Source organism: Mesocricetus auratus, unplaced genomic scaffold (genome assembly GCF_017639785.1).
Source record: "Mesocricetus auratus isolate SY011 unplaced genomic scaffold, BCM_Maur_2.0 Super-Scaffold_4256, whole genome shotgun sequence".
Lineage (NCBI taxonomy): Eukaryota > Metazoa > Chordata > Mammalia > Rodentia > Cricetidae > Mesocricetus > Mesocricetus auratus.
In genome coordinates, this window is record NW_024429182.1 from 94,727,407 (window position 1) to 94,754,233 (window position 26,827).

General features: G+C 39.9%; 1 protein-coding gene across 1 annotated transcript; it reads left to right on the forward strand.

The window, feature by feature from the left end:
• The first annotated feature begins 16,082 nt into the window (after nucleotides 1-16,082).
• Nucleotides 16,083-17,791, forward strand: LOC121144049 (hemoglobin subunit beta). The gene is made up of 3 exons (XM_040757347.1): nucleotides 16,083-16,241; nucleotides 16,351-16,573; nucleotides 17,528-17,791. The coding sequence occupies exons 1-3, from the start codon at nucleotides 16,150-16,152 to the stop codon at nucleotides 17,654-17,656; spliced, it is 444 nt and encodes a 147-aa protein (XP_040613281.1). The 5' UTR covers nucleotides 16,083-16,149; the 3' UTR covers nucleotides 17,657-17,791.
• The last annotated feature ends 9,036 nt before the right edge of the window (nucleotides 17,792-26,827 follow it).

Genomic DNA, 26,827 nt, shown 5'->3' on the forward strand with positions numbered 1-26,827 from the left:
AAACACAGCATAACAAGTTGCAAAAAGACTAGGCACAAACTCTCGTATCAAGTCTGACTGATGTAATGCAGTAGGAGAAAAGTGGTCCCAATAGCAGGCAAAAAGTCAGATACACTCCCACTCCCACTATTAGGAGTCCCACAAAATACCAAACTAAACAACAATCATATATATGCAGAGGACCTAGCTCCGACCCCTGCAGGCTCTGGGATCGTCCCTTCAGTCTCTGTGATCTCCTATGAGCCATGCGTAGTTGATTCTATGTTCTCCTGGTGTCCTCAGCTTCTCTGGCTCTATAATCCTTCTTCACCCTCTTCCATGATGTTCCCCAACCTCTGCCTAATGTTTGGCTATGGGTCTCTGCATCTACTCTCATAGGTTCACTCTATAATTTTCCTTGAGAAAAATAATCTGTGACTTTCTGTGCCAATAATTTTTCCAAAGCACTGTTACAATGAGCCTATTCCAATAAAAATCTATATGATTTATGCTTTCTCTGTAGCCTTTGTTATATTAAAATTTTAAACAGCTATGAGGTAACTACATGGTGTGTGCATTTATGTATTTCATCAAAATTTCATGGCAGCCCATTGTCCCAAACCTATTTCTGTAGTTACCAGATTAATATTCATTTATTCCATTGTTTATGGGCATTCATATCAATAGAAGAAAATAAAATGTTTTGAAAATGTCAGAATTTTGTCAAAAGGGAAAGAAAATAAGGAAAAATTAAGACAAGGTACATGTGCATTTAGCCACTTGAGTCCATGAATTATGATACTTTAAAAAAGAGAACAGAAGTTATGGGACTAATTGGAGGTAGGGGTAGATCTGGAAGCAGGTAATGGGAAGGATTGAGGATTAGTATGGTTACAATATATTTTATGACATTACCAAAGAATTGATAATATATTTTTCAATAAAAATTTAAAAATACTACAGAAGACACAAATTCCTAGAGACAGGGGAACTGAAAAGTCAAGACACATTTTACTACATGAAACTGAAGCATATGGTTGGATGAAATGTGTAGAAACAACCAGTAAATGAGGCAGGCCTGGGAGATAAGCAGGGGATGAATGTTTCTGAGTCAAAGCACAGAATTTAGGACAGCAAAACTTACAGCCAGCTGACATAAACAGGAGAGGGTGGATACATCTTTCACTCACAAGTCAAATAATGTCGTTTCTCAGGGTAACTTGTCCATAAGTCATGGAGAACAGGGTCCTGGGCTGGGCACAATGAGCAGAGCAGGTCAGCTGTGCTTGCACTTACTCCAACACAGCCTCACACAGAGACTCCCCTCTTCTTCTGCCCCTCTCCCCTTCCTATTCCCAACTCCTTTCCCCTCAAAATTTGCTCAGAGGTTCTTGTCCCCCTCCTCTTCCTCAGGGGACCATCACTTCTTCTCTTGGGGTTCTCCTTGTTTCCTAGTTTCTCTGGTGGTGGAGATTGTAGGCCGGTAGTCCTTTGCTCTATGTCTAATATCCATACGTGAGTGAGTACCTACCATGCTTGTCTTTCTGTGCTGGGTTACCTCAGAGTGTTTTCTTCCAGTTCCATCCATTTGACTGTGAATTTCAACATTTCATTGTTTTTTCCCACTGAGTAATATTCCATTGTGTAAATATATCACATTTTCTCCATCCATTCTTCGGTTAAGGGGCATCTAGGTTGCTTCCAGGTTCTGGCTATTACAAACAGTGCTGCTATGAACATAATTGAGCATATGTTCTTGTTGTATGAATGTACATCCTTTGGGTATATGCCCAAGAGTGAAATTGCTGGGTCTTGAGGTAGATGCATTCCCAATTTTATTAGAAGCCACTGTATTGATATTCAAAATGACTGTACAAGTTTGCATTCCTACCAGCAATGGAGGAATGTTCCCCTGACTCCGCATCCTCTCCAACATATGCTGTCCTCAGTGTTTTTGATCTTAGCCATTTTGACAGGTATAAGATGGTATCTCATTACAGTTTTGATTTGCATTTCCCTGATGATTAAGGATGCTGAGCACTTCCTTAAATGTCTTTTGACCATCTGAGATTCTTTTGATGAGAATTCTCTGTTTAGCTGTGTACCCTATTTTTCAATTGGGTTATTGTATTCACTCATAAAAGGGTGTTAGATGTAAAGCAAAGGATAACCAGACTACAATCCACAGCTCCAGAGAAGCTAGGTAATAAGGAGGACCCTAAGAGGGAAACATGGAAAACCCAGGGAAGGGAAATTAGATAAGATTTATGGGGCAAACTGGGAATGGGGGTGGTAAGGGAGTTGGGAGGAGTGATGAAAACAGGAGGGAATGAGATGGCTGAGGTTGGGTGGAAGAGTAATGAAGAGATATCTTTTTCGTAGTAAAATCTTTTTTATTTTATTATTTTAATTTTAAATAGCTTGCTTCACAAGTCAATCCCAGTTCCCTCTCTCTCCCCTTCTCCCGCAACACCCCACCATACCCCCCCAGCCTCCCACCCTATCGCCACTTCGTGATGAGATATCTTAATAGAGAGAGGCAATATTGGCTTAGGGAGAAACCTGGTGCTAAGGTAACTCCCAAAAATCCATAAGGAGTACCACAACTAAGACTCCTAGCAATAGTAGAGAGGATGCCTGGACTGGCCTTGACCTACCCTTATAACCAGAATGATGAATACTCCAACTATCATCATAGAGCCCTCATCCAGAAATTGATGGAACCAGATGCAGAGATTTACAACCAAGAACTAGGCCAAACTCCAGGAATCCAGTCAAAGAGAGGGAGGGGGGAATATATGAGCAAGGGAGGTCAAAGTCGTGATGGAGAAATCTACAGAGACAGCTAAATTAAGCTTATGGAAACTCATGAACTCTAGACCTACAACTTCAGAGACTCCAGGGGACTGAACTAGGACCTCTGTATTTGGGAGACAACTGTGAATCTTGAACTATCATAGGGGCTTCTTCTAGTAGGACTACAATACAAATCTGGTACATGAGCTGGCTTGTTGAAATCCATACCTTAGGGTGGGGTGCCATGCTCAGTGGCAGTAGGCCCACAATATAATTCCAGTACATGAACTAGTTTGTTGGAGCCCATTCCCTATGGTGAGATGCCATGCTCAGTCTTAATACACGAGAGAGGGGCCAGGCCCTGCCCCATCCTATTGTGCTGGACTATTTTGACTCCTCATGGTAGCCCTTGCCCATGAGGAAGAGTGGACTGAGGGTGGGATGGAGGAAGATGAAGGGGGCATGGCAGTGGGGGAGTGGGAAGAGGGAGAACTGTAGTTGGAATGCAAAATAAAATTAAAAAATGTTTCCTCTGAATGCTTTTTTTGTCATGTGTGAAATTAGGAAGAGTTTCAGGAATTTTTGACTAACAAGTATTCCTTTAATTGGTCTGTTCTTACTGGCTCTTTTTAGATTTACTTGTCAATCAGAACCTGGCACATACACACACACACACTCACACACACGCACATGCACGTACGCACGCACACAGTGTCATAGTAAGTTTGCCTGTACTGCTGGATATGCTGACCACTTTACACCATCCCAAGCCTGAGTGCCAAGGCTGTTTTGTGTCTAGTATTTCCTTCTCAGTACACACAGCACATAACAAACACTAAGAACGCATTATATATGAAAAAGATTTTCAATATCCCTGCACTTATCTGCCAGATGTAGTGCCGCCCCAGGGCCCTTTCATGAAGCTCACATTCCTGAACAGAGTAAGATCACAAAAATCAGATGGTAAAGGAGGTAGGAGTTTGTGGGGATGGTAAGAGGGTGAAAGACATGAAGGACTGTGTGATCTTGAAAGGAAATTCTTCCTTTCAAGTGTCCTCTGCTACCAGATGGTGAAGAAAAGGTACTATAGTTTCCAGAACCTCTCTTGCTTTCCGACCTCTGGAAGCCCACAGTAAATCAAAGCAATAAACTGGACTTCAAAAATCCCACTATTGGAAAGATCAAGAGAATTCCCTGGAACTTACGTCCAGAACAAATACTTCTTATTTTCCAGGGGCCATGCTCTTTTTATAAAAGTTAAGGAATGGGAACAGACTAAATGAGACTGGGTGGTGGTGGCACATATCTTTAATCCCAGCACTTGGATCTCTGTGAGTTTGAAATCAGCCAGGTCTACAGAGTGAGTTCTAGGACAGCTAGGGCTATACAGAGAAACATGTTTTGAAAAACTAGGAAAAAGAAAAAAGTTAAATGGTTTGTCATTATACCTCATCCTTCACTAGAGTAGAACTGTGAAAATACAGGACTAGAACTTGCTTCCTTAGATTTGAATTTATTTTTTTCTTAAATAAATACTTTTGTGAGGTTTCTCCTTATTTCCTTCAGAATTGTTCAGCTGGAAAGAAGGTACATTCACCACCCCTTATAGAACTTGACCCATTTATTGCCTGTTTAAAGCCAAAGGAAGCATTTTGAAAACTAATTCATAAATTTACACAAGTCTCCTGCTTCAGAACACTGACTTTGTTATTCTAATTTATAAAATGTTTTTTTCTCCATTACTTTCTCATGAACGGTCATTTGGATGCAGAAAAGTTACTTCATCCTTGGAGAGAATGATCATGATATAACTATGTCCTATTTTATGAATCCATCCTATTAATTTACTTATTATCAAATAATATTATATAACTATTTCATTGATTTACATCTTCATTTTCTGTATCTGTAACCTCCTAATTTATGAGCTTAAGGATGATTTTATTTTGTCACTTGTTTATTATAAACCTTTAGGACTAACAACTATTATGACACAGTCATTCAATGAATAGTTGTTGAATGAATGCCTGAAAGGTCATGGAAAAGCTGATCAAGACCCCCTGAATGTGGGTGTCAGTAAGGAGGCCTAGGTAATCTATTGAGCCTTGGGCAGTAGATCAGTATTTATCCCGGGTATACAAATGGACTTTGGGCTCCCATCCAATAATGTGAGATGCACTCTCACCCTGAACTCTTGGGGGAGGGTCTAGGCCCTGCCCTGGATGAAATGTCAGACTATGGACACCCCAATTGAGGGCCTCACCCTCCCTGGGGAAATGAGGGGATATTGGGGAGGTTGGTGGGAGGGCACGGGAAGAGAGGGACCTGAAGTTGACATGTGAAGCAACCTTCTAATTTAAATTTAAATTTAAACATAAATAATTAAAAAAATGCGAGCTCAGGTCCCCCTGGGACCAACCCATCCCTGCCCATTACCCATCCCCTCAAAAAGAAAAAAAAGGAATTATAGATGAGGATTCAGGCACAAGCAATGGCAAATGAGAAATTAATGGCACATTTATAGACATGTAGTAATTTATTAACCCTTGAAAGAAATTACCTCAAAAGTCTAAGAGGAAAGCAATGATTGAAGATGACTCTTAGATCATTATTAAGGTGATGAAATTATTTTTTAGGCATGTAACATCCTAAGTGTCTGTGTGAAGGCAGTGGAGGCTCACTGGTTAAGATCTTTGGAAGCTTAGACACTAGACATCCAGATATTCTTCAATGTCCCAAATTGAAACTAACAGGATATTTGGCTATGCTGAAATATTTATATGCAGTACTATTGGCTCATAAATATTCTGTTTTGAAAGAGATCTCTCAAGATCTACACTCTGTACCCTCATCAAAATACATCTTTATCCACTCTTGTATAAAAGATCTAGAATTTGTTGCAACTGTAAACAAAAAATTACTGCTGATAGGAAAAGCTCTCCTTTACTTGGTCATATAGTTATCCCCATCTGTGAGCAGATAGGAGCTTTGTTAGAGATGAAGGAGATTGAAAAGCTTTCATCTTCACTATTGATTTCCTTCCATTGGAGACATTAAGAGATAAACTGATTTGAAGGTCAAACTTCCCTTGAATTAAGTGCCTTACTAACTTCTTTATCCACCTTTTAATTACTTTGTTATTACTGAGTAGGAAAGAATTTGTGTGGCAAAATGAATAGGGTGACAACCAGAGAATTTGGAATATGTTTAATTTTTATTGTAAAAAATCTTTTAAATGCCTAGGTTATAAGATAGGATTATTATATTAATTTACTAGAGTTTGCATTTAGCAGCAGCTAAATTCTCTTTAAAATTTCTCTTTATTACTTGAGAATGCCATATATGCACATAATATGTTTTGATCAAAACCACCCTTCAATCCCTCCCCTCCAGCTCTTCCCTTACGCACCTGATCATTTTCCTTCCCAACTTCATATGGCTTACTTTTAAACCCACACATCTCACTTAATGCTGCCTATATGTTCACTTGTGTAGGACCATCTACTGGAGAGTAGGTAGCCTTTCCAGGAATTCATCCCTCAATCAAATGGACTCTTGTTCTAACAGCCACCATAACTGTCAGCTGGGGGTGTGTGTTTCATGAGTACTTTCATGCTAGGACTTTGATTAGATCTTTCCCAGGCATTGGGTAGGTAGTCACAACTGCTGTGACTTCATGTATGCAACAGCTCTATCATACATGGCAAATACTGTTTTGCTGTATATGTCCACTACTTCTGGCTCTTACAGTATTTTCACCCTTACTTCCAAAATGATTCTTGAGTCTTGGAATAAGGAAGTGTGACATAGATGTCCTATTAAGAGCTGACACAGTCTAATTCTCTGCACATTGAGCAGTTTTAAGTCTCTGTATTTATTGGCATCTGTGCAAAAGAAGGAGCTTCTCTGATGAGGGTTGAAAGATATCCTGTTCTATGGGTATAGGGGTTAGTACTTAGGAAACAATTTGTTTCCCTGCCCAGGTAGGAGAGTAATTGCATTAGTGTTTCCCATAGGCAATGATGTTTTTGACCCAGTTAACTGTTCTAAGCATGAGATCTATCTTGTAGAGCAGGCCTTAAATCTAATCAGAAAGTGGTTAGTTACTCCCATAACATTCACACCACTAATACATAAGTGGGCATATCTTACCATGTCAGCAATTATTGTAGTTCACAGGGTTAACAGCTGGATAAGACTGTTGCTTACTTTTCTCCCTGGTTGTATGTGAGCTCTATGAAAGCTAGCTAGTAGGGATAAAGTAAAGCAACTAACTTCTTACCTGTCTTGTAAGAGAGTTTTCAAAATAAGAGGAATAACGGAACAATATCTGGGAATTTTCCAAAAGCAGACTCATGAAACAACTGTAGCTACTCTAACCACCTTTTATTTTTTGAAATTACAGAATTTCCAACTTTCCTTTCTTCCATCCAAACCCTCCCTACTTTGCTCTCCCTTAAATTTATGGCATCCCTTTTCACTGATTGTTGTAATATACACATTTCTAAATATATAAGTAACACCTGATTAGTCTGTATAATGTTACTAGGGTGTATGCTTTCAGGGCTGACAATTTGGTGGCTTTATACCGAGAGATAAGTGTGGATCTTACCCCTCATCAAGGAAACAGCAGAGGAAATGACTACAGAATAACACAGGCAATCAAACAATTCCCACATCTAAGACTCAGGAATAATTGTAGGAGAGGAGATGAGGGATTCTTCTTGTGTATAATTATATCTTGAACTCCTATTTTAATGGTTTCATTTTCTCAATGAGAAAGGATATACAACACCTGTGCTGTTTATTGCGTAAAAACATTATAGGCTCTAAATTAAGGTTATATTGAAGATGAAAGTCACACTTTAGTGGAAGTATTTGGGAATGATAATTTCATAACAACAAAGTCTATATGGATATTTAAAGACTCATAATCTGAAATGTTTGTATGAGAGCTGTGTGACCTGAATGGAATATAATCTATTAAAGGAGAGGGTAGCTAATCATGAGTAGAAAAATGACAGACACAAGTAGAATGAATAAGGCATGGTGTCAGATTCACCATGGTAAACAAATGGAAATACAAGATGGAGGATGGTGGAAAGTACCAAGCCTGAGTCAATACACTCAGAGAAGAGGAGGTCATGGGGTGACTAAGACCCTCATGGAGGTGAAACTACTTGAGACAATACAGGTTGGAAGCTATAGTGCTGTGTCTTGGAAAAAATGACTTCACTGCTCACCTTCTCACATGCAATACATTTGTCAGAATTTGGCATGCTAATTATATTTAAATCTGTCTCTGTCTTCATCACAAGAATAGTAGAACATTGTTTTTCATACTTCTGATTTAAGGTATTTCTGAGCACTGAGGCCATTCAATGATACTAACTACAATAAATAGTGTCTCTGGAAAGCAGGGTTAGATGTTCTGGGGTGAAGAATAGCAGGACATGCCTTCCAACCATTGAACATATCTACCTCTAAATATCCCAGAATATCTCCAGGCTCTTAGATCAGTCATCATGATTCATATCACAGCTGATGAGAAGGTGGCTCTCATGAGCATATGGACAAAGGTGACTGTGAAAGAGGTTGCAGAAGGCTCTCTAGGAAGGCAAATGTGAGTACTAGGACTATGGAGAGAATAAAAGAAACTATCTGGTAGGATTCCTATGTGACCCACTCTGGCTTTTGATTCTAATGGCCCATTACACAGGTTTCTGCTCTGTCACCCATTGATCCAAAGGGATTTTTTAAAACAAGTTTGGAAAACTTCCTTCCTTTCCTCCCCCTCCCTCCCTTCTCTTTCTTTCCTTCTTGCAATGCAGAAGGATATGAGCTTGTCTATATTGTTGCTAATTGCAACAAATTAAAATAACTTTGAATATACATCTTTAGGTGAAACTACACTTAATTTTTTTGTTTAATTTTTTGAGAACTCCTTGCAAAAGCCCACACAGCAATGCCTGAGTACATCATTCAAACCCCTCTCCCTAATTTCTGTCATGCCCTCTCCCAAATTCATTACCATTTCCTTTTTTATTTAAATTAGAAGCAAGCTTCTTTTACAGTCAATCCTAGTTCCCCCTCCCTCCCCTACCCCCCTGATCCCCACTGACCCACCTATCCCATCCCCTTTCTGCTCCCCAGGGAAGGTGAGGCCTTCCATGGGCGATCTTCAAAGTCTGTTATATCATTTGGAGCAGAGCCTAGGCACTCCACCATGTGTCTAGGTTGAGAGACTATCCCTCTATGTGGAACGGGCTACCAGAGTCCATTTGTATACTAAGAATAAATACTGATCCACTACCAGAGGCCCCATAGACTACCCAGTCCTCCTGACACCCACTATCAGGGGATCTGGATTGGTCCTATGCTGGTTTCCCAGCTATCAGGCTGGAGTCCATGAACTTCCCCTTGTTCAGATTAGCTGTTTCTGTGGGTTTCTCCAGCCTTGTCTTGACCTCTTTGCTCATCACTCCTCCCTCTCTGCAACTGGATTCCAGAAGTTTGCCTCAGTGTTTAGCTGCTTGCATCAGCTACTGGATGAAGGCTCCATGATGGCATATAAGGTAGTCATCAATCTCATTATCAGGGAAGGGCATTTAAGGTAACCTCTTGACTATTGCTTAGATCATTAGTTGGAGTCATCCTTGTAAATCTCTGGACATTTCCGTAGGGCCAGATTTCTCTTTAAACCTATAATGGCTCCCTTTATTATGGTATCCCTTTTCTTGATCTCCTCTATTCTTCTCCTGACTCAATCTTCCTGTTCCCTCACATACTCCTCTCCCCTCCTCTTCCTCCCTCTCTTTCTCCTAACTCCTTCTCCCCTCCCCCATGCTCCCAATTATCTCAGGAGATCTTGTCTCTTTCCCCATCTCCAGGGGACCATGCATGTCTCTCTAAGGGTTCTCCTTGTTTCCTTGTTTCTCTGATGGTATAGATTGTAGGCTGGTAATCCTTACCTCTATGCCTAAAATCCATATGTGAGTGAGTACATACCATGTTTGTCTTTTTGGGATTGGGTTACTTCACTCTGGATGGCGTCTTCTAGTGCCATCCAATGTTTGTCTTTTTGGGACTGGGTTACTTCACTCTGGATGGCTTCTTCTAGTGCCATCCATCTGCCTGAGAATTTCAAGATTCCATTGTTTTTTCCACTGGTAGTACTCCATTGTGTAAATGTACCACATTTTCTTTATCCATTCTTCAGTTGAGGGGCATCTAGATTTCTTCCAAGTTCTGGCTATTAAAAATAATACTTTTATGAACATAGTTGCACGGATGTCCTTGCTGTATGAATGTGCATCTTTTGGGTATATGCCAAAGAGTAGAATTGCTTGATCTTGAGGTAGACTGATTCCTATTTTCCTGAGGAATTGCCATACTAATTTCCAAAGTGGCTGTATGAGCTTGCACTCCCACCAGCAGTGGAGGAGTGTTTCCCTTTCTCTACATCGTCTCCAGCATAGACTGTCATTGGTGTTTTTGATTTTAGCAATTTTGACAGGAGCAAGATGGTATCTCAGAATTGTTTTGATTTGCTTTTACTTGATGGCCACTTCGTTAATTATTGTAATTACACAAATATAGCCACAAACATTCACACACACACACACACACACATACACACACACCCTGCTGAGTTCATTTATTGCTGCTGAGATGCTCATGTGACCAAGGCTCACCACTTGCAGTTGGGCAACCTGTATGTCATTATGTCCCTAACAGAAACTGACTCCTCCTTTCTCCACAGCTATCAGCCAATTGTAGCTTTATCTAGAATAGGACTTGGTAGAATTTCACCTAGCCACATTGGCACATCAACTGGTGCTGTCGTTCATTATGTCAGGCCTGTTCAGGCAACCATATTGTTGACAGTTCGTGGACGTACTTTGCCTGCTATGTCTAGAGGACACTATGTCACAGTAAACATCCTGGTCTTCTGACTCTTGAACTATTTCTGCAACTCTTTCACTTCTTTCACTGTGTTCCCTGACACTTAAATATAGGGACTGCATTGTTGATGCATCAGTTGGGGTTGGGTACTCCAAGGTCTCTTAATCCTTACATTTTGAGCAGTTGTGAATCTCAGTAATAGTGTTCATATGTTGCAAAAGGATGTTTCTTTTTTGATGAGAGTTGAGAGCTAGTTTTATCTGTGAGAATAAGGATAAGTATTTAGAGCACAGTTAGAAATTGCATTAATTTAGTACATTTGCAGTAATGTAATCTCCTCTAGGGTCTCTGACCTCTTCTGCCATGGGTCATGTTTACAGAAATAGATGTGAATTACTTCTTGTTGAGCAGGCATTACATCTTATTAAGCTACTATTAGCTACCAGCAAGATAAAGGAGCTAGAACTACACTGCTGATATCTTTCTGGGCCAGTCATTACTGTGCTTCATAGGATTTCCAACTTGGTAGGACTACAAATAGCTCCTCTTTGTGAGACATTTGTATCATATTTTCCTATAGTGTGAGAGTCCATCATCATGGAAGAATTCCAACCCAATTCTCTCTCTCTCTCTCTCTCTCTCTCTCTCTCTCTCTCTCTCTCTCTCTCTCTCTCTCTCTCCTTTTTTTCTTTTTCAAGACAGGGTTTCTTTGTATAACAGACCTGACTATCCTGGAACTTACTCTGTGGACCAGGCTGGACTCAAACTCACAGAGATCTGCCTACCTCCACCTCCTGAGTACTGGGATTAAAGACGTGCACCATCATTGCCTGCTGCCTTCAAGTTCTTGAAAATAACCAAGGTCAATGGCAGTAGCCTATATTGTTTTGCAGGATTCTTGTATGCCCCAGATCAATTGCTCTAGGAGATGTTACCCATGCCTAACCTGAGGTTTTATTTAAAGGGTTCTTGGCTCTTGGATATATATTATACGTTTTTTCTAGAGAATGAAGTTATGAGATATTCTGTGTTCCCTAAAGCCCTGACAGAATTATCTACCTTGAGTAAAATCAATCTTCATTGTATTTCCTATTTTTTTCACAGTCATACATAATCTGAAACAGTTATTGACATTTGGTTTGTGCATTTATGTCTTGCCATAGTGTCACCATAGTGCATATTCTCAAGCTTGTAAGGATTTTCGGCAGATAACAGAGGCATTTTAAAATTATTTTTGTAGACATTTATTTCAATAAAGGAAAGTAAAGTAAGTGTTTTGTAGTTTGGATGATTTTGCCAAAGAAAAAAGAAAGATAAAGCTTTGGAAAAATATGCATCAATTACACTACTTAGGAAACTACTGTGTCAAAAATATCATTCTATTCCTACCATCATAGGAGACTTTGGGAGGTTCCTTTGGGAAGAGAGACACATATGGTTCTAGAGCCCATGCATCATTCTTAAAATGGAAAATTGGAATTTCATTAACTTAGGTGTAATAAATACAAAGATAAGTAAAGAAAAATGAGTATCTGGGGATGGAAGGCCTGAAGGGAATATAGAGATGGGGTGGCAGACAGTCTATCATTAAACTGATCAATCAATAGTAAATATAAACTTACTGTATGAAAACACAAATACATACACTTATTTACTTTCTTTTTGTTTTAGGGGATATTACTCAGGCATCCTTGGTGTTAGTGCCATTGCTCAGAAGACTAGCTCAATTTCTCTGGTATCCATGTATATGAGGCAGTATATTCTTCGCAAGAACTCTTGAGTAGCATGGTAGTGATTGTGCTATCTCTCTACTTTGACAAGGAATTCATCCCAGTAGGAAGCATACTTTTCAGATGGTGATAGCTGAGGTAGCTACTGCTGTGGCTCACAATTACCACTGAAGCCTCGTGGCCTGTTTCCTCAAGATCATGAGAAGAGCATTATCTTCTACACTCAGGGAGATACACCCACCTTTAAGGGTACTGCTTCTGCCTAATAAAAATTAACTAACCTTAATTCCCTTTATTGCTGTTTGTTTGTTTTTCTCTAGGGATGGGAAAGGATTCAGAGGACTGATAAGTAGACAGTTTTTTGTGTATTGTACAAATCTGAAAGGAAAGAATTACTTCAGGGTTTTAGTGAAAACTGACTATGAAAATTGTATTCCAAATGTCATCAGACAGCCTTCAACCAGTGACAGATGGAGAGATCCACAGCCAAGTACTGGACCAAGCTCAGGGACTCCTGTTGAAGAGGAAGAAGGATCGTATGAGCCAGAGGGGTCAAAAACATCACAAGGGAACCCACAAAAACAACTAATCTGAGTTCATAGGAACTCTCAGACTCTGAACAGACAGCAAGAGAGCCTGCATGGCTAGGCCCTCTACATATGTGTGGCAGTTGTGTAGCTTGAGCTACTTGTGGGACTCCTAGTGTTGAGAGCAGGGCTTGTCCCTAAAGCTTTAGCTTACTTCCAGGAACCTACTTCTCATATTTGCCCAGTCTTAGTACAAGGGGAGTTTAGTCCTATCTCAACTTGATATGCCTTGCTTTGTTGACATCCATGAGAGGTTTGCCTCTTTCTGAACAGAAACAGAGGATGGGTGGTTTGGGGATAGGAGGGTGTGGTGAGGGAATGGAAGCAGAAGAGAGAGGGAAAATTGATGTTGGGATATGAATAAATGAATGAATTTAATTACTAATAGGAAAGAAAAATGTACCAATTATGTATTAAATAAAATAATATAGATACATATATAATTTTTACCTAAGTTCCAGAAAGATGTAGAAGAACCCAGGCTTTTCTATGAGACCAAGAATAACCTAAGTTAGTTAGAGAGTTTTGTTTGACTGTACCCACTGAGGTGTTGGGAAAGGTTAAAAAATGAGGGGAAAATCTATCCATCAATAAAAGAGGGACTCCCTGAAGAAGGGAGCAATGAAAATTAGGTCAATCTTCTTGGAGCACAAAATGACACAGAATCTATTTTTTGCCTGGTAACTTAATGAGAGAAAGGAAGGTGTATTTTTATTTTTGTTTTGCTTTGTTTTTGTGAGGTTGTGACTCCTAGAAGTCTGCCTATTTTCCAGTGGTTGGATTTACATCCATGGTTATATGACCAGCACTTCCTGAACTCAGTACATCAATAAAAGAGGATGTGAAGTTAGGAAGGAAATCAGGTTGGCGTGTTTGGGAAGGGATGGGGAGAGGACATGTTTAAATGCATTTTATACATGTATGCAATTCTAAAGAATAAGAAGTATTTTTTAAAGTTTGAAAAATATATCTGAATTATAGTGTATGAGTATTAGAACTGAAAGCATGAGACATTACTATTGAATAGTTCTTGATCAGGAAGAAAAAAAGATGTTTCTAGACAGTCTAGAAAAGTAACACGGTAAACAAGAAAATATTTCCCTGCTCTCAGTTTAGGCAGAAGACAAAGATCAGGTCTAGATAATAAAAAGAGAATGAAAACCTAGCAGGAACTTGTGTTGGGATCCCAACACTGCATTGGAAATATTGCTTCTCCTCCTTACATTGCAGCCTTTAAAATCAACTACAGCAGTTTTTCTTAGCCTATGAAGTGAGTAGTGTATTACATGGGGGAAAATAGAAACAGGAAGCAAGAAGGTACTGAAAGAGCTATAGATATGTACATGTAAAATTTGACAAAGTAGACAAGCTGAACACACAGGAAAAAATGGGAGTGGGGTATCTTTGGGTTTCTATCACTTGATACAATACTATGTCCAAAGGCAAATTGGGGAAGAAATAATTCATTTCATCTTACTCCTCTCAAGTCTTGTTCTATCATGGATGGAAGTCAGGATAAGACCTCAAGTTTAGGAGCCTGGAATAGGAACTAAAGCAGAGGCCACAGATGAATGTTGGTAACTGACTTATTCCTCCCAGTTTGCTCAGCCTTTCTTACAGCATCAAGAACCACCTGCTCAGGGGTGGCACCATCCTCCCTGGGCTGTGCCCCACAGCACCAGATATTAATCAAGAAAATACTCTACAGGCTTGCCTATAGGCAATCTGATGGAAGCATTTTTTAAACCACGTTTTCTCTTCACAAATAACTTTAGCTAGCTTCAAGCTGACAAAACAAAAACAACAATAACAGTAATTCATCTAGGGTATGGATTAAAGAATTTCAGTCAACAAAGTGATTTGAAATACGGTACACTTAATGGCTAACAGGCACAAAAACTGAATGAATGAATAAATGAATCAGTCCCACAGTAGAATCTTTCTACATTCCAGCCACTTGGCTCCAGGTACATTCCCAGATTGCCACAGACAAAAACAGTTACTTATCCTAATGTAACCCTATGTAAACGTGTGTAGTCTCTACTTCGAGACAGTTGCCTCTCCTAATGTTCCAAAGCATTGGGCTCTAAATAGTTTTATAATTTTTTTTCAGAATCGAGATTTCTCTGCTTCTCTGGATCAATAAAATTGAGTCAAATCACTACTTCACAGAATATGCTCAATTCAAACTTACCTTATTTTTCAAACGTTATTTATTTGGCTATGTGTAAAAATGAAAGAGAAAGGTAAGTTCACATACACACAAATAGGTACACACAGAGAAACACACACAAGCATGAGTAGTATGTGTTGCCTTCCTACAATTTAAAGGCTTGGAAGACAGGACATGGGATCACTGGGGAAGAATGCTACAAACCCAGCAATATTTGTGGGCTCTGTGTTTACTTACCAGATCCTGACTGGAAAACAAAGTAGAGAGCAAATGAGAGAGATTCTCTGAAGTGAGTTATTAGCATCCTCATACACTCCTCCCACACACATGCTCATAAAACTTGATAATACACATATATACGCACAAATAAACCACACAAACATTCACATAAAAATGAAAGAAAATGTACTGGCAAATAAAATGACATGTGTCTTCTAGTCAGGAGAAATTGAAACTTGAAGGAAAGCATACTTAGAAGCATGATGGAGGCATCAGAATTTGGGCTAAGGGTTGCATGCTCTGAAACAACATGAAGAGAAAAGGAGAAGTTTCCATGAATTCAAACTGAGGAACATTAAGAAATTCACTTCTAAATTTTGTGCCTTGACTTATCACTTATATAACTGAAAAATAGGGAAAGTAATTTTAGCAAACTATTTGGTGGTTAAGTTTATTTAAAGTTGCCAAAAAATGATGTTTTAGGGCCAGGGTTTACTTCAGGGATAACAACAAACAATATTCAGAGGGAGGTCCCAGAGTTCAGACTCCTACGCCAGTACCATAGCTGTCAGGGAGAGATATGGCTGTCATCATTAAAGCCTCACCCAGTGGTACCACACCCTGGCATTGGCCAATCTGCTCACACAGGGCAGAGAGGGAAGGAGTCAGGGCAGGGCATATAAAGCAGAGCAGGACCAGTTGCTCCTCACATTTGCTTCTGACATAGTTGTGTTGAGTCACAAGCCCAGAAACAGACACCATGGTGCACCTGACTGATGCTGAGAAGGCCCTTGTCACTGGCCTGTGGGGAAAGGTGAACGCCGATGCAGTTGGCGCTGAGGCCCTGGGCAGGTTGGTATTGAGGCTACAAGGTATTTCACAAGTAGGGTGCATGGAGATGGAGGTCTGCTTTCCACAGGCACTAATTTCCAGTGTCCTCTGGCTGTTTTCACCTTCTTAGGTTGCTGGTTGTCTACCCTTGGACCCAGAGGTTCTTTGAACACTTTGGAGACCTGTCCTCTGCCAGTGCTGTCATGAATAACCCCCAGGTGAAGGCCCATGGCAAGAAGGTGATCCACTCCTTCGCTGATGGCCTGAAACACCTGGACAACCTGAAGGGCGCCTTTTCCAGCCTGAGTGAGCTCCACTGTGACAAGCTGCACGTGGATCCTGAGAACTTCAAGGTGAGTCTGATGGGTCTGCCAGTGGTTTCCTTCCTCTGGCTTTTGTGATCACCTCTCCATCAGAAGGAAGGCGAAGAGCTCCTAGGGGGAGGTTTAGAAGGATGGTGTCTGCTTGTCAACACATGGAGTGCTGACAAGACTTTGATTATTTTACCCTCCACTGGCAGTCATTGCTTCCTCTCACTTTTTTCTTCCATGTTGCGATTTCCTCTTTCTCCAGCAAACATTCATTTTTCAGTTGTAGTTTCAAAATCAATTTCTTCTTCCTTATCTGCTCTTTTAGTTCTTTTACTTTGTTTCCTTTCTAGTGTTTATTAGGAGTTTGCTTTGAGGACAAGGAAGATAATTGAGACTCCCTGCTTCTTTACACAGCTGTAAGGAGTACCAGGGATAATTGGTTTCCTGGATAGGGCAATAGGGTCACTTGTCCCTTAGAGAACAACTGCCAGCAGTGGGTAAATTGATGAAGGCCTTTGGACATCTGTCTTCTGACTAAGAAAAGGCATTCACTTTCATTTCATCGGTGTCCTTATTTTTTTGTGTGTCTCATAGGAGGGTTCATGGTAAGAATTCAATATTTAAAGAAGTAAGGGTTGGATTCTGACCTTGGGACTATATTTCGTACATAATTTCTGCTTGAGACAGAATTTTTATTATTTAAATTAGAAACAAGCTTCTTTTATAAGTCAATCCCAGTTCCCTTTCCTCCCCTCCTCCCCTATGCCCTACTGACCCCCTATTCCATCACCTTTCTGCTACCCAAGGAGTGTGAGTTCTTCCATGGGGGTTCTTGAAAGTTGAGACAGAATAATTCTTAATAAAATTTTGCCAGTCGGAGCCAGATGTCATTCTGCTTATATTTTAAGATTAAAACCACAACTGCCATTTGAAAGGATCTTGCAATGTCTGCTATTTTTCTTTACTATCATGTGATGCCTGTCCTGTCTTCCACAGCTCCTGGGCAATATGATCATCATTGTGCTGTCCCACGACCTGGGCAAGGACTTCACTCCCAGTGCACAGTCTGCCTTTCATAAGGTGGTGGCTGGTGTGGCCAATGCCCTGGCTCACAAGTACCACTAAAGCTCCCTTTCCTGCCCTTTTTCTGTGCTCAAAAGTCACTTGTTCCCTAGAGAACAACTGTCACCTGTGAGAAAAATGATGAAGGCCTTTGGGCATCTGTCTTCTGACTAATTAAAGGCATTACTTTCACTGCAATGGTGTGCTATGTTATTCGTGTGTCACATAGCAGGGTTCATGCTAAAGATTCTTGATACAAAGTAGTAGGGGTTTGATTCTGATCTAGGGAAAATAAGTCAATGCCTGTGTTTCATGACAGGTGCTGAGATAGATAGGAATTAAAATGGGTGGCTTATGTGGCTTAGCCTCTCAGAGTGTCTCTGTTGCAGTTTCCCAGAACAGCTTCAAGTCTGCTGGCTGATATAGTCCAGGTTTGTACACTACTCAAGTTAGGACTTCAGATAAGACTAGCACTCTCCCTCACACTGAGACTGGACAACAGCTACTCTCCCAGAACTTGATCTTTATCTCAGTTTTCAGGCGCCACTAAAGTTACTGTTACCCTAATTTTAAGATCATGACACCTGCATTCTCAATAAGTGGGGTACATGGTTATTGGTCATTCAATAGATGTTTCTCATCACTTAGGGGAGTTGGTCACAAGTTGGTAATGGTCGTGATCAGGGAAGATACTATGCAAAGGAAATTAGATTCAGGCATCTCATTCTGAAAAGAAAAAGGGGGTGTAAAAATGAGAGCATAAAATGGTAGATCATTGCATCTACTTTCAAACTAAAAAGCAAGTAGTAGTTGTTATCCTTACTCTTTCCTGACAGCCACCTGGTTCCCATCCACTCTTCAGCCCCCAAATCACACACGAGACACTAACTATATTAATTATGAAAATTTGGCCAATATCTAGGGCTTCTTATTTCTAGCTCTGACTTTGTAACCCGTAACTACTAATCTATGTATTTCTATGTGGTCTTATCTTACTGGAGAAATATCTGGATACATGTTACTCCTCTCCTGTCCTACATTGTGATTCCTGTGCCTATACTCCTAGAATCTTCTTTGTCGTCTAGTTCCACCTTTCTTGTTTCCCTATTGGTCAACAGTGTTGTATTCATCAACCAATAAGAGAAACATATGTAGAGAAGAGTTCCCCCATCAACTAGTCTCAAATATTTTATACTGGTATAGATTTTTGTATATTCATACAAATTTAGGGTTATTTCTTTCATACTAAGTATGTTACTATTCTTGTTTAAGATTTTTTTTGCATATTGATACAATATTTGGGTTATTTTGTTATAATGTATATATATTTCTCTTCTTGTTTAAGGTATTTTACCTATGAAACTCCTTTAAAAACATACTTTAATTTCTAATCATTGAAAGCTATTAAGGATAATAAGAAAAACAGATTAACAGTTAGTCATCTATGAGAATCAAACTTGTCGTCATGTTAAGTATGTTTTCATGGCTAATCCAATGTATTAGACAGTCTTAAACACTTAGAAACTTACAGACTATGGCATTTAATGTATTTTATTAACGTAAGACTGTTCATGACAATGAGAGGCTTTATTAACTGTGAACTGTTTAGCTTTTGCTTCAGGCTACTCTTTGACTAGCTCTCTTCTAATTATTAACCCATTTTTATTAATATGTGTATCTTGATATGGTCTTGTATTACCAGTGATGCCCAGGCCACTTTCTGTCTTGGCAGCTACATGGTGTCTCATTTAAGACTAATTCTCTGTGTTCCTCCTCCCAGAATTCCCCTAGTCTGATAGTCCCACATATAGTTCCTCCCTGGCTACATCCTGCTTTTCCATAGGCTGAAACAGCTTTATTCATCAACCAAAAGAGAAACATATATTCACATTATGAATGATTTTATTTTTTAATATACTAGTCATGTTTGGTTTTATCCTAGGTCTTTGGGTGACCTAATCTCTGGTTCCAAGTTTTCCAAGATGTGTTGGGTATAGGGTCCTTCTTAAACAGTGGACCTTAACTCAAATAAGACATGGGTTGGCTACTTACAAACATTCTGTGCTGTAATTGTCTTAGGATATTATGAAGGCAGGATGGATTACGTGTTTTGAGCCTGGGATGTTGCACAAGTTCCTCTTTCAGTAGCTTACAGAGTAACTTCCCTCACCAAAGACATTAAAACACAGAGGTGAACGTTCCATGTAGGCACCAGCTCAACTTTTCAGCATTCAATGAGTTATAAGGATGCTGTTCTCAGCAATGGGATTCCACTGTCAGTTTATGGAGAGGAACTCTTGGTCGTAGCATCAGCTTGAGTGATTTGGAGATTTCCACAGCAAGCCTTGGCCAAAAAGTCAAATGTAAGCAAACCAGACCCACCACTGGAAATCTTGCCTGGCTATCAGATATTGGCAGTTGAGACTCTGTATCTCTTATTAAACAAGAATCCTCATTCTGATCAATTCTATAAGTTCCAGGAAGTTTCCACTGCATTAAGTTTCTATATCATCCCCTAAAAGACCAAAGTTCTGGCCATTTTTCCCCTTGCTATCTGCCACCAACTCATTTCCCTACACCCCCTGATGCTTCAAGATCCCATCCCCACCTGCCTGCAGTCCACCCATAAAATCAATTCTCTTTACCATTCCAGGGGAGATCTATGCTTCCTTCCTAGATCCTGCCCCTTTGGCTAACATCTCTGGGTCCGTGGACTGTAGCTTGGTTATAATGTACTTAACAGCCAATGTCCACTTATAAGAGAATACATAACATATTTGTCTTTCTGGGTCTTGGTTAAATCCCTTAGACTGATTTTTTTGTTTCATTCACTTTCCTGAACATTTCATGATGCCATTTTTATTAAAGAGCAGAGTAGCACTCCATTGTGGAAATGTACCCCATTTTCTTTTTCATTCTTTTGTTTGTGGATATCTAGATTTTTTTCTGTTTCTGGGTATTATGAATAAAGCTGCCATGAACATGGTTGAGCCAGTGTTCTTGTGGTACCATGGAGCATCCTCTGGGCGTATGACCAAGAGTGGTGTAGTGAGATCTTCAAGTAGATTCCAAATTTTCTGAGAAAATGCCATATTAATTTCCATAGCGGTTTTAGAAGTTCCAGCAATGGAAGAGTGTTCTACTTCCTCCACATTCTTGCCAGAAAGAGCTGTCAAATGTGTTACTGATCTTAGCCATTCTGACAGGTGTAAGATGAAATGATGCTGGGGGATGTCCTTCTGTATATATGTTTCTCTTATTGGTTGATGAATAAAACACTGTTTGCCAATGAGGCAAGATGATAGGTGGAAGCAGGAATAAAAAGAGGTCTTGGAAATATTGGCATAGGGCACCTGCCAGAACAGACAACATGTAGCCCACCAAAGGAATAATAGGTTCAGACATTATACAGTAAGCCAAGACCATGTAGAAATAGATATTTTAATAGAAATGGGTTAATAATTAAGACAGAGATAGGCAGTAAGTTGCTTTGGTCATCAGCCAACAGTTTAATAATTAGTATAGCATATGCATGCTTATTTGGAACTGAGAACAGTTGTGAGACCAGGCTGGAGGGAAAGAACCTCCAGCAACAAAATCCCAAAGTTGTTTTGAATTGCATTTCACTAGTGGCTAAGGATGTTGAAAATTTCTTTAAATGTTTCTCTGATATTTGAAATAGTTGAGGATTCTCTGTTTAGATCTCTACCTAATTCTTTAAATGGATTATTTGGTTTTTTTGATATCTAGATTCTTGAATTCTTTACATGCTTTGGATTTTAGTCCTCTCTTGGATGTAAGATTGGTAAAATATTTTCCTATTCTGTATTATGCCACTTTTTCTGATTGATGTTGTGTTATGCCTTACTAAAGCTTTTTAGTTTCATGGGTTCCTATTTATTAATTGTCAACCTTAGTGTCTATATTATTGGTGTTCTGCTCAGGAAGTTATCTCCTGTGCCAATACATTGAAGTCTCCTCCCCACATTCAATTTTATCAGGTTAATTGTATCTGGCTTTATGTTGAGGTCTTTGTTACATTTAAAATTACATTTTGTACAGGGTGATCGATATCTATTTGAATACTTCTACCTGCAGACATCCAGTTAGACCAGCACAATTTGTTGAAGGTCCTGTCTTTTCCCAGTGTGTATTTCTGGATTCTTTCTCAAAAATCATGTGTCCATAGGTGTGTGGTTTTGTGTCTGGGTCTTTAATTCAATTCCATTGATCCATGTCTCTGTTACTATAGCTCTGCTGTACAACCTGAAAGTATGATGTTAATACCTCTAGCAGGTCTTTTATTGTTCATTTCTCTCTTACTTTATTTTCCTTAAGGGAAACTAAACAGCAGGATATATTCATGACTCTTGATTCAAGCAATATGATCAGCTGCTTCAATCTCAAGCTGCCTCAAGTTACCCACCATGGTGTGCCATACCTTGAATTGTGAGATAAGTGCATTAATTTGCTTTTGTCTGGGTGTTTGGTCATAGTTATAGAACTTCATGTGACACAGAAATTATCATAAATGTTCCAAAGATACTGGGTCCTGGCAATTGAGAGAGGATCCATAGGAGACTGTAAAGGTGAGATATGGCATCAAGGCTGATCGCAGTTGTGATTCACTCTTTTAAAATGTGGTACATTTACACAATGGAGTATTACTCTGCAGAAAAAAACAATGGAATCTTGAAATTCGCAGGTAAATGGATAGCACTGGAAGAAACCATCCTGAGTGAGGTAACCCAGTCGCAAAAAGACAAACATGGTATGTACTCACTCATATATGGATTTTAGACATGGATCAGGATAGTGCCAGTCTGCACTTCCACTGATAGAGAGTCTGGGAAACAGGAAAGAACCTAAAAGATATGCATATATGCATAGTACCCAAGAGAAGAGGATTGAGACAAGATCCTCTGAATGGATGGGGAACACGGCGAGGGTTGGGGGGGAGCGGGACCTGGGAAGAAGAGAGGGGGTGAAGAGGAAGAGAGTTGGTCATGGGGGAACAGGAAGTTGAGGGGGTGGGGGTAGAATAGGGGGAAGAGGGAATCATAGGATCGAATACAGATCAGGCACCAGAGCGACCTCGAGTGATCTAAAGGGATAACACCAATTGGCAAGCTAAGCAATAGTGGAGAGACCACCTCGAATGCCCATTCCTGATAATGAACTTGATGTCTATAACCATCCGGGAGCCTTCATCCTGTGACTGATGGAAGCAGAGGCAAACACACAATTAATCACTGAACTGAACCCAAGGAACCCAGTGACAGAGAGAGAGGAATGATGAGCAAATTGGCAAAGAATGGGCTGGCAAAACCAGCAGAGACAGCTGATCTGAACAGGGGAGAGCTCTTGGACCCCAGACCGTCAATGGGGAGGCCAGCATGGGACTGATCTGGACCCCTCAAATGTGAGTGTCAGCGAGAAGGCCTGGGCAACCTATGGGGCCCTGAGCTGTGGATCAGTGTCTATCCCTGGTATACAAACAGTCTTCGTGTGCCTATAGCACAAAGAGGGATGCTCTCTCAGCCTGGACTCTTAGGGGAGTGCCTAGACCCTACCCAGAGTAAAATGACAGACTCTAGATATCCCCTATGTGGAAGGATTTGGCAATAGGGTGGGAGGGTGGGGGGAAGGGGAGTGCGGGAGGAGGGGAGGGAGAGGGAACTGGGATTGACATGTAAAACAAGCTATTTAAAATTAAAATAAAAAATGATTAAAAAATTACTTTAACAATGGTATAATTAATCTAAAGCATAGTGACTACCCAAGGAAGGCAGTGGCATCCTAATCCCACACCTGTAAACATTAGTTTACAGTATTCCCTATAAAGTCTCCCTGAAATAAGCCAAGTTCTCTTGTGTGCTAAAGCTTTCCCTCTCCAGCGAAGTTCCCAATAGAGAAACTAATAAATATTCTGGATTTGCCGGCTTTGTACTCCACTCCATTTATGGGAAAATTAAAAGTTGAAGTTCCATTTTTGAGTTACTTCAATCTCAGATTCAATTAAGTTTTCAAAACTCTTATATTTTTGTTGTGAGCCTTACCCTTTAATTGCTGAGCCATTATAGGTTTACAGAGAGATCTGGTACTAGGGAAATGTCCACAGATCCACAAGGATGACTCCAACTAAGACTCGAAGCAATAGTGAGAGGCTACCTTAAATGCCCTTCCCCTATATTGACATTGATTACTCCCTTGAATGTCATCCTTGAGATTTCATCCAATAGCTACTGGAGTACAAGTAGAGACCCACATTTAAGCACTGAACCTTAATCCTGGAATCCAGTTTTATTGAGAGAAGAGGGATAACCAATGGGGTCAAGACTGTGCTGGAGTAAGCAACATAAAGATCTGACCAAGCACATGGATCCCATTTGTAAAGCTAGGGAACCAGAATTGAATAAGCAAAGCCCTCAGAATGTGAGTGTCAGTTTTGAGGGCTGGGAAGTCTAGTGGACCTCTGACAGTGGAACCAGTATTTATCCCTAAGTCACAAGTGATCTTTAGGAGCCCATTCCCCATGTAGGGATGGTATCTCAGCCCAGATACATGGAGGAGATCCTAGGCCTTTCCCCAAATGACTTGACAGACTTGGATGATCCCTCTTGGAAGGCCTCATTCTCCCTGGGGATTATATTGGGCTGGGATGCAGGGGTAAGTGTGGGTCATGGGAGGATGGGAGGGCAAGGGAACTGAGTTTGACTGGCAAATAAGATTGTTTCTAAATTTGTAAAAAAAATTAAAAAGTTTTCAAAACTTCCTTGGAAAATTTTCATTTATTCCTACTTTAACAATTCTTCAAATTTCTTTTTAGCTAAAGCACATGCCATGCCTTATACAGTCTCTGATTAAAAACAGGTGTTTATATTGCATTTTGACTTTATACAGTGACTTGTGCTAAATTATCCTATTGGTGGTAAGAAAAGAACTTGGTCCTCTTGTGGGACTCCTAACAGTGAGAACAAGGACTATTTCTAAAACTCTGTTGCCTGCTTTTAGGATCATTTCCTCCTACAGAGTTACCTCATCCAGACTTAATAGGGAAGGAGGTGCCTAGTATCTCTGAAACTTGGTATTCCATGGCAGGCAGATGTCCAGAGGAGGCCTTGCTTTTTCTGAGGAGAAAGGAGGAGGAGTGAATGGGAGAGAGGAGGTCTTGGACGACAGGAGGGAGGAGGAACTGAGGTCAGGATGTACAAACAATAACCAAACAAAAAGCAAATCAATAAACAAAACAAATAAATACAAAACAGAAAAATTCAGTAAAATAGTCAGTAAAGTAAACATTGTTTTCAAACTTTTGTGGCTAGAGGACAAACAGAGTGATAAGACCACATACCACATGTCAGCTCTGGTATAAATGCTATAATACCCAATGAAAACTACCAACTACATGGTTTTCATGGAAACGCCACAATACCCACTGAAGAGTACCACATGGCAGCTCTGGTATAAATGCTACAATATCCAATGAAGTCTACCACAGGACAGTTCTGGTGTATATACTACATTACCCAATGAAGATCACCAACCACATGACAGTTCTGGTGAAAATGCTACAATACACATGAAGACGACCATAGGGCAGCTATGGCATATATGCTACATTACCCAGCGAGGACCAACAATCACATGGCAACTCTGGATTAAATGCTAAAATATCCAATGAAGACCGCCAACCTAATGGCATCTCTGCTGTAGATTCTATAATACTCAATGAAGACAACCAATCACATGGCAGCTCTGCCCTACATGCTACAATACACAATGAGTAAGCACACAGGAAACTAAGTCACTGCCTTCATAGTGAGTAGAATTTCTCACTTCAGTGTCATTCTTACCATGTATGAAGTTTCCTGGACTTTTAGAACATCCTAATTTATATAGATTTATTGATACCTACATTGTGCTCCTGTTGGTTAATTTCTATTTTCCTGATAAACAGACAAAATAATGTTAAGTGTGTAAGAGTGCATTCATCATGACTCTGTGTACTGCCAAAAGAGACTGACTATATTATGATTATTTTATAATATTAATTCATTTGCTTGACTCTGAGATTAAAATTTAATCATAAAGTTTCTTCCTTCACTTTCTGCAAAAAATCATCTCAAATACACCTCCCAACTCATATTGAAATTTTGATCTCTCTTTTCATTAATTGTTATATACACACATATGGATTTGTATATACACTTTGCTGTGCCAAGTCTAAGTGAAAATGGACTTTTGTGCTCAACCACATTTCCTGAAAACAGAATTGTACATAGCAGGCACAGACATCACTTTACATTTGGAGAGAGTCTCAAAGAGTCATAAGATTGTAAGACAGAAGCAGAGATACTCCAGAGTCATTTCAAGAAGCTTAGTCTTACATTCCGGAGAATAATAAAATCTATAATAAAAATCAGATATCAAGCAGAAACCAGAGACAATACAGTCAAGAGATCACAGATATAACCAAATATCACTGGAAAAAAGTCAATGAAGTGTTTCTTAATGATATTATGCTCCACGCACAGATTAGTGAGTGCCCCAATTGTCATCAGAGAGGCGTTGTCCAGCAACTAATAGGAGCAGCTATAGAGACTCACCACCAAACACCATTGGAGCCAGGAGGACCCTGCAAAAGGGGGAGTGAGGAAGGATACAGAGGGGTCTAGAACACCAGCAGAACATGACTAAGCAACTGACAGGAGCTCACAGAGACTGAAGTGACTATCAGGGACCATGAAGTGTCTTAACCTGGTCTTCTGCATAGATGTTATGGTGGTATAGACTGGTGAGCTTGTGGGACTTACAAGAATGGGAGGTATTTATGACTCTTTTTCCTGCACTTGAGACTCATTTCTTCTCCTGGATCTCTTCACCCAAACTTGATATGAGGGTTTGAGCTCTATATCACTGTAATTAGTTATGACACATTGGAGTGACATGAGGCCTGCTTTAAAATCTTAAAAGAGTTATTTTTGAATAAAATTAAAGAAACAGAAGAGGAGTAGATCTAGGGGAGGAGGATGGAGGGGACCTAGGGGAGGTGGCAGTAGGGCAAACTGTGGTCAGGATATAATGTATTTAAAGAATAAATTTAAAATAAAAAACAGACATGAAGAAATGCATGATGTTTGGGCAATATATAAGAAAGTAAGAAAACTTACAGACAACAAGATTTTTGACAGGGTGAGGGAGACACTCTAGGTATTTTCCCTCCAAATAAAT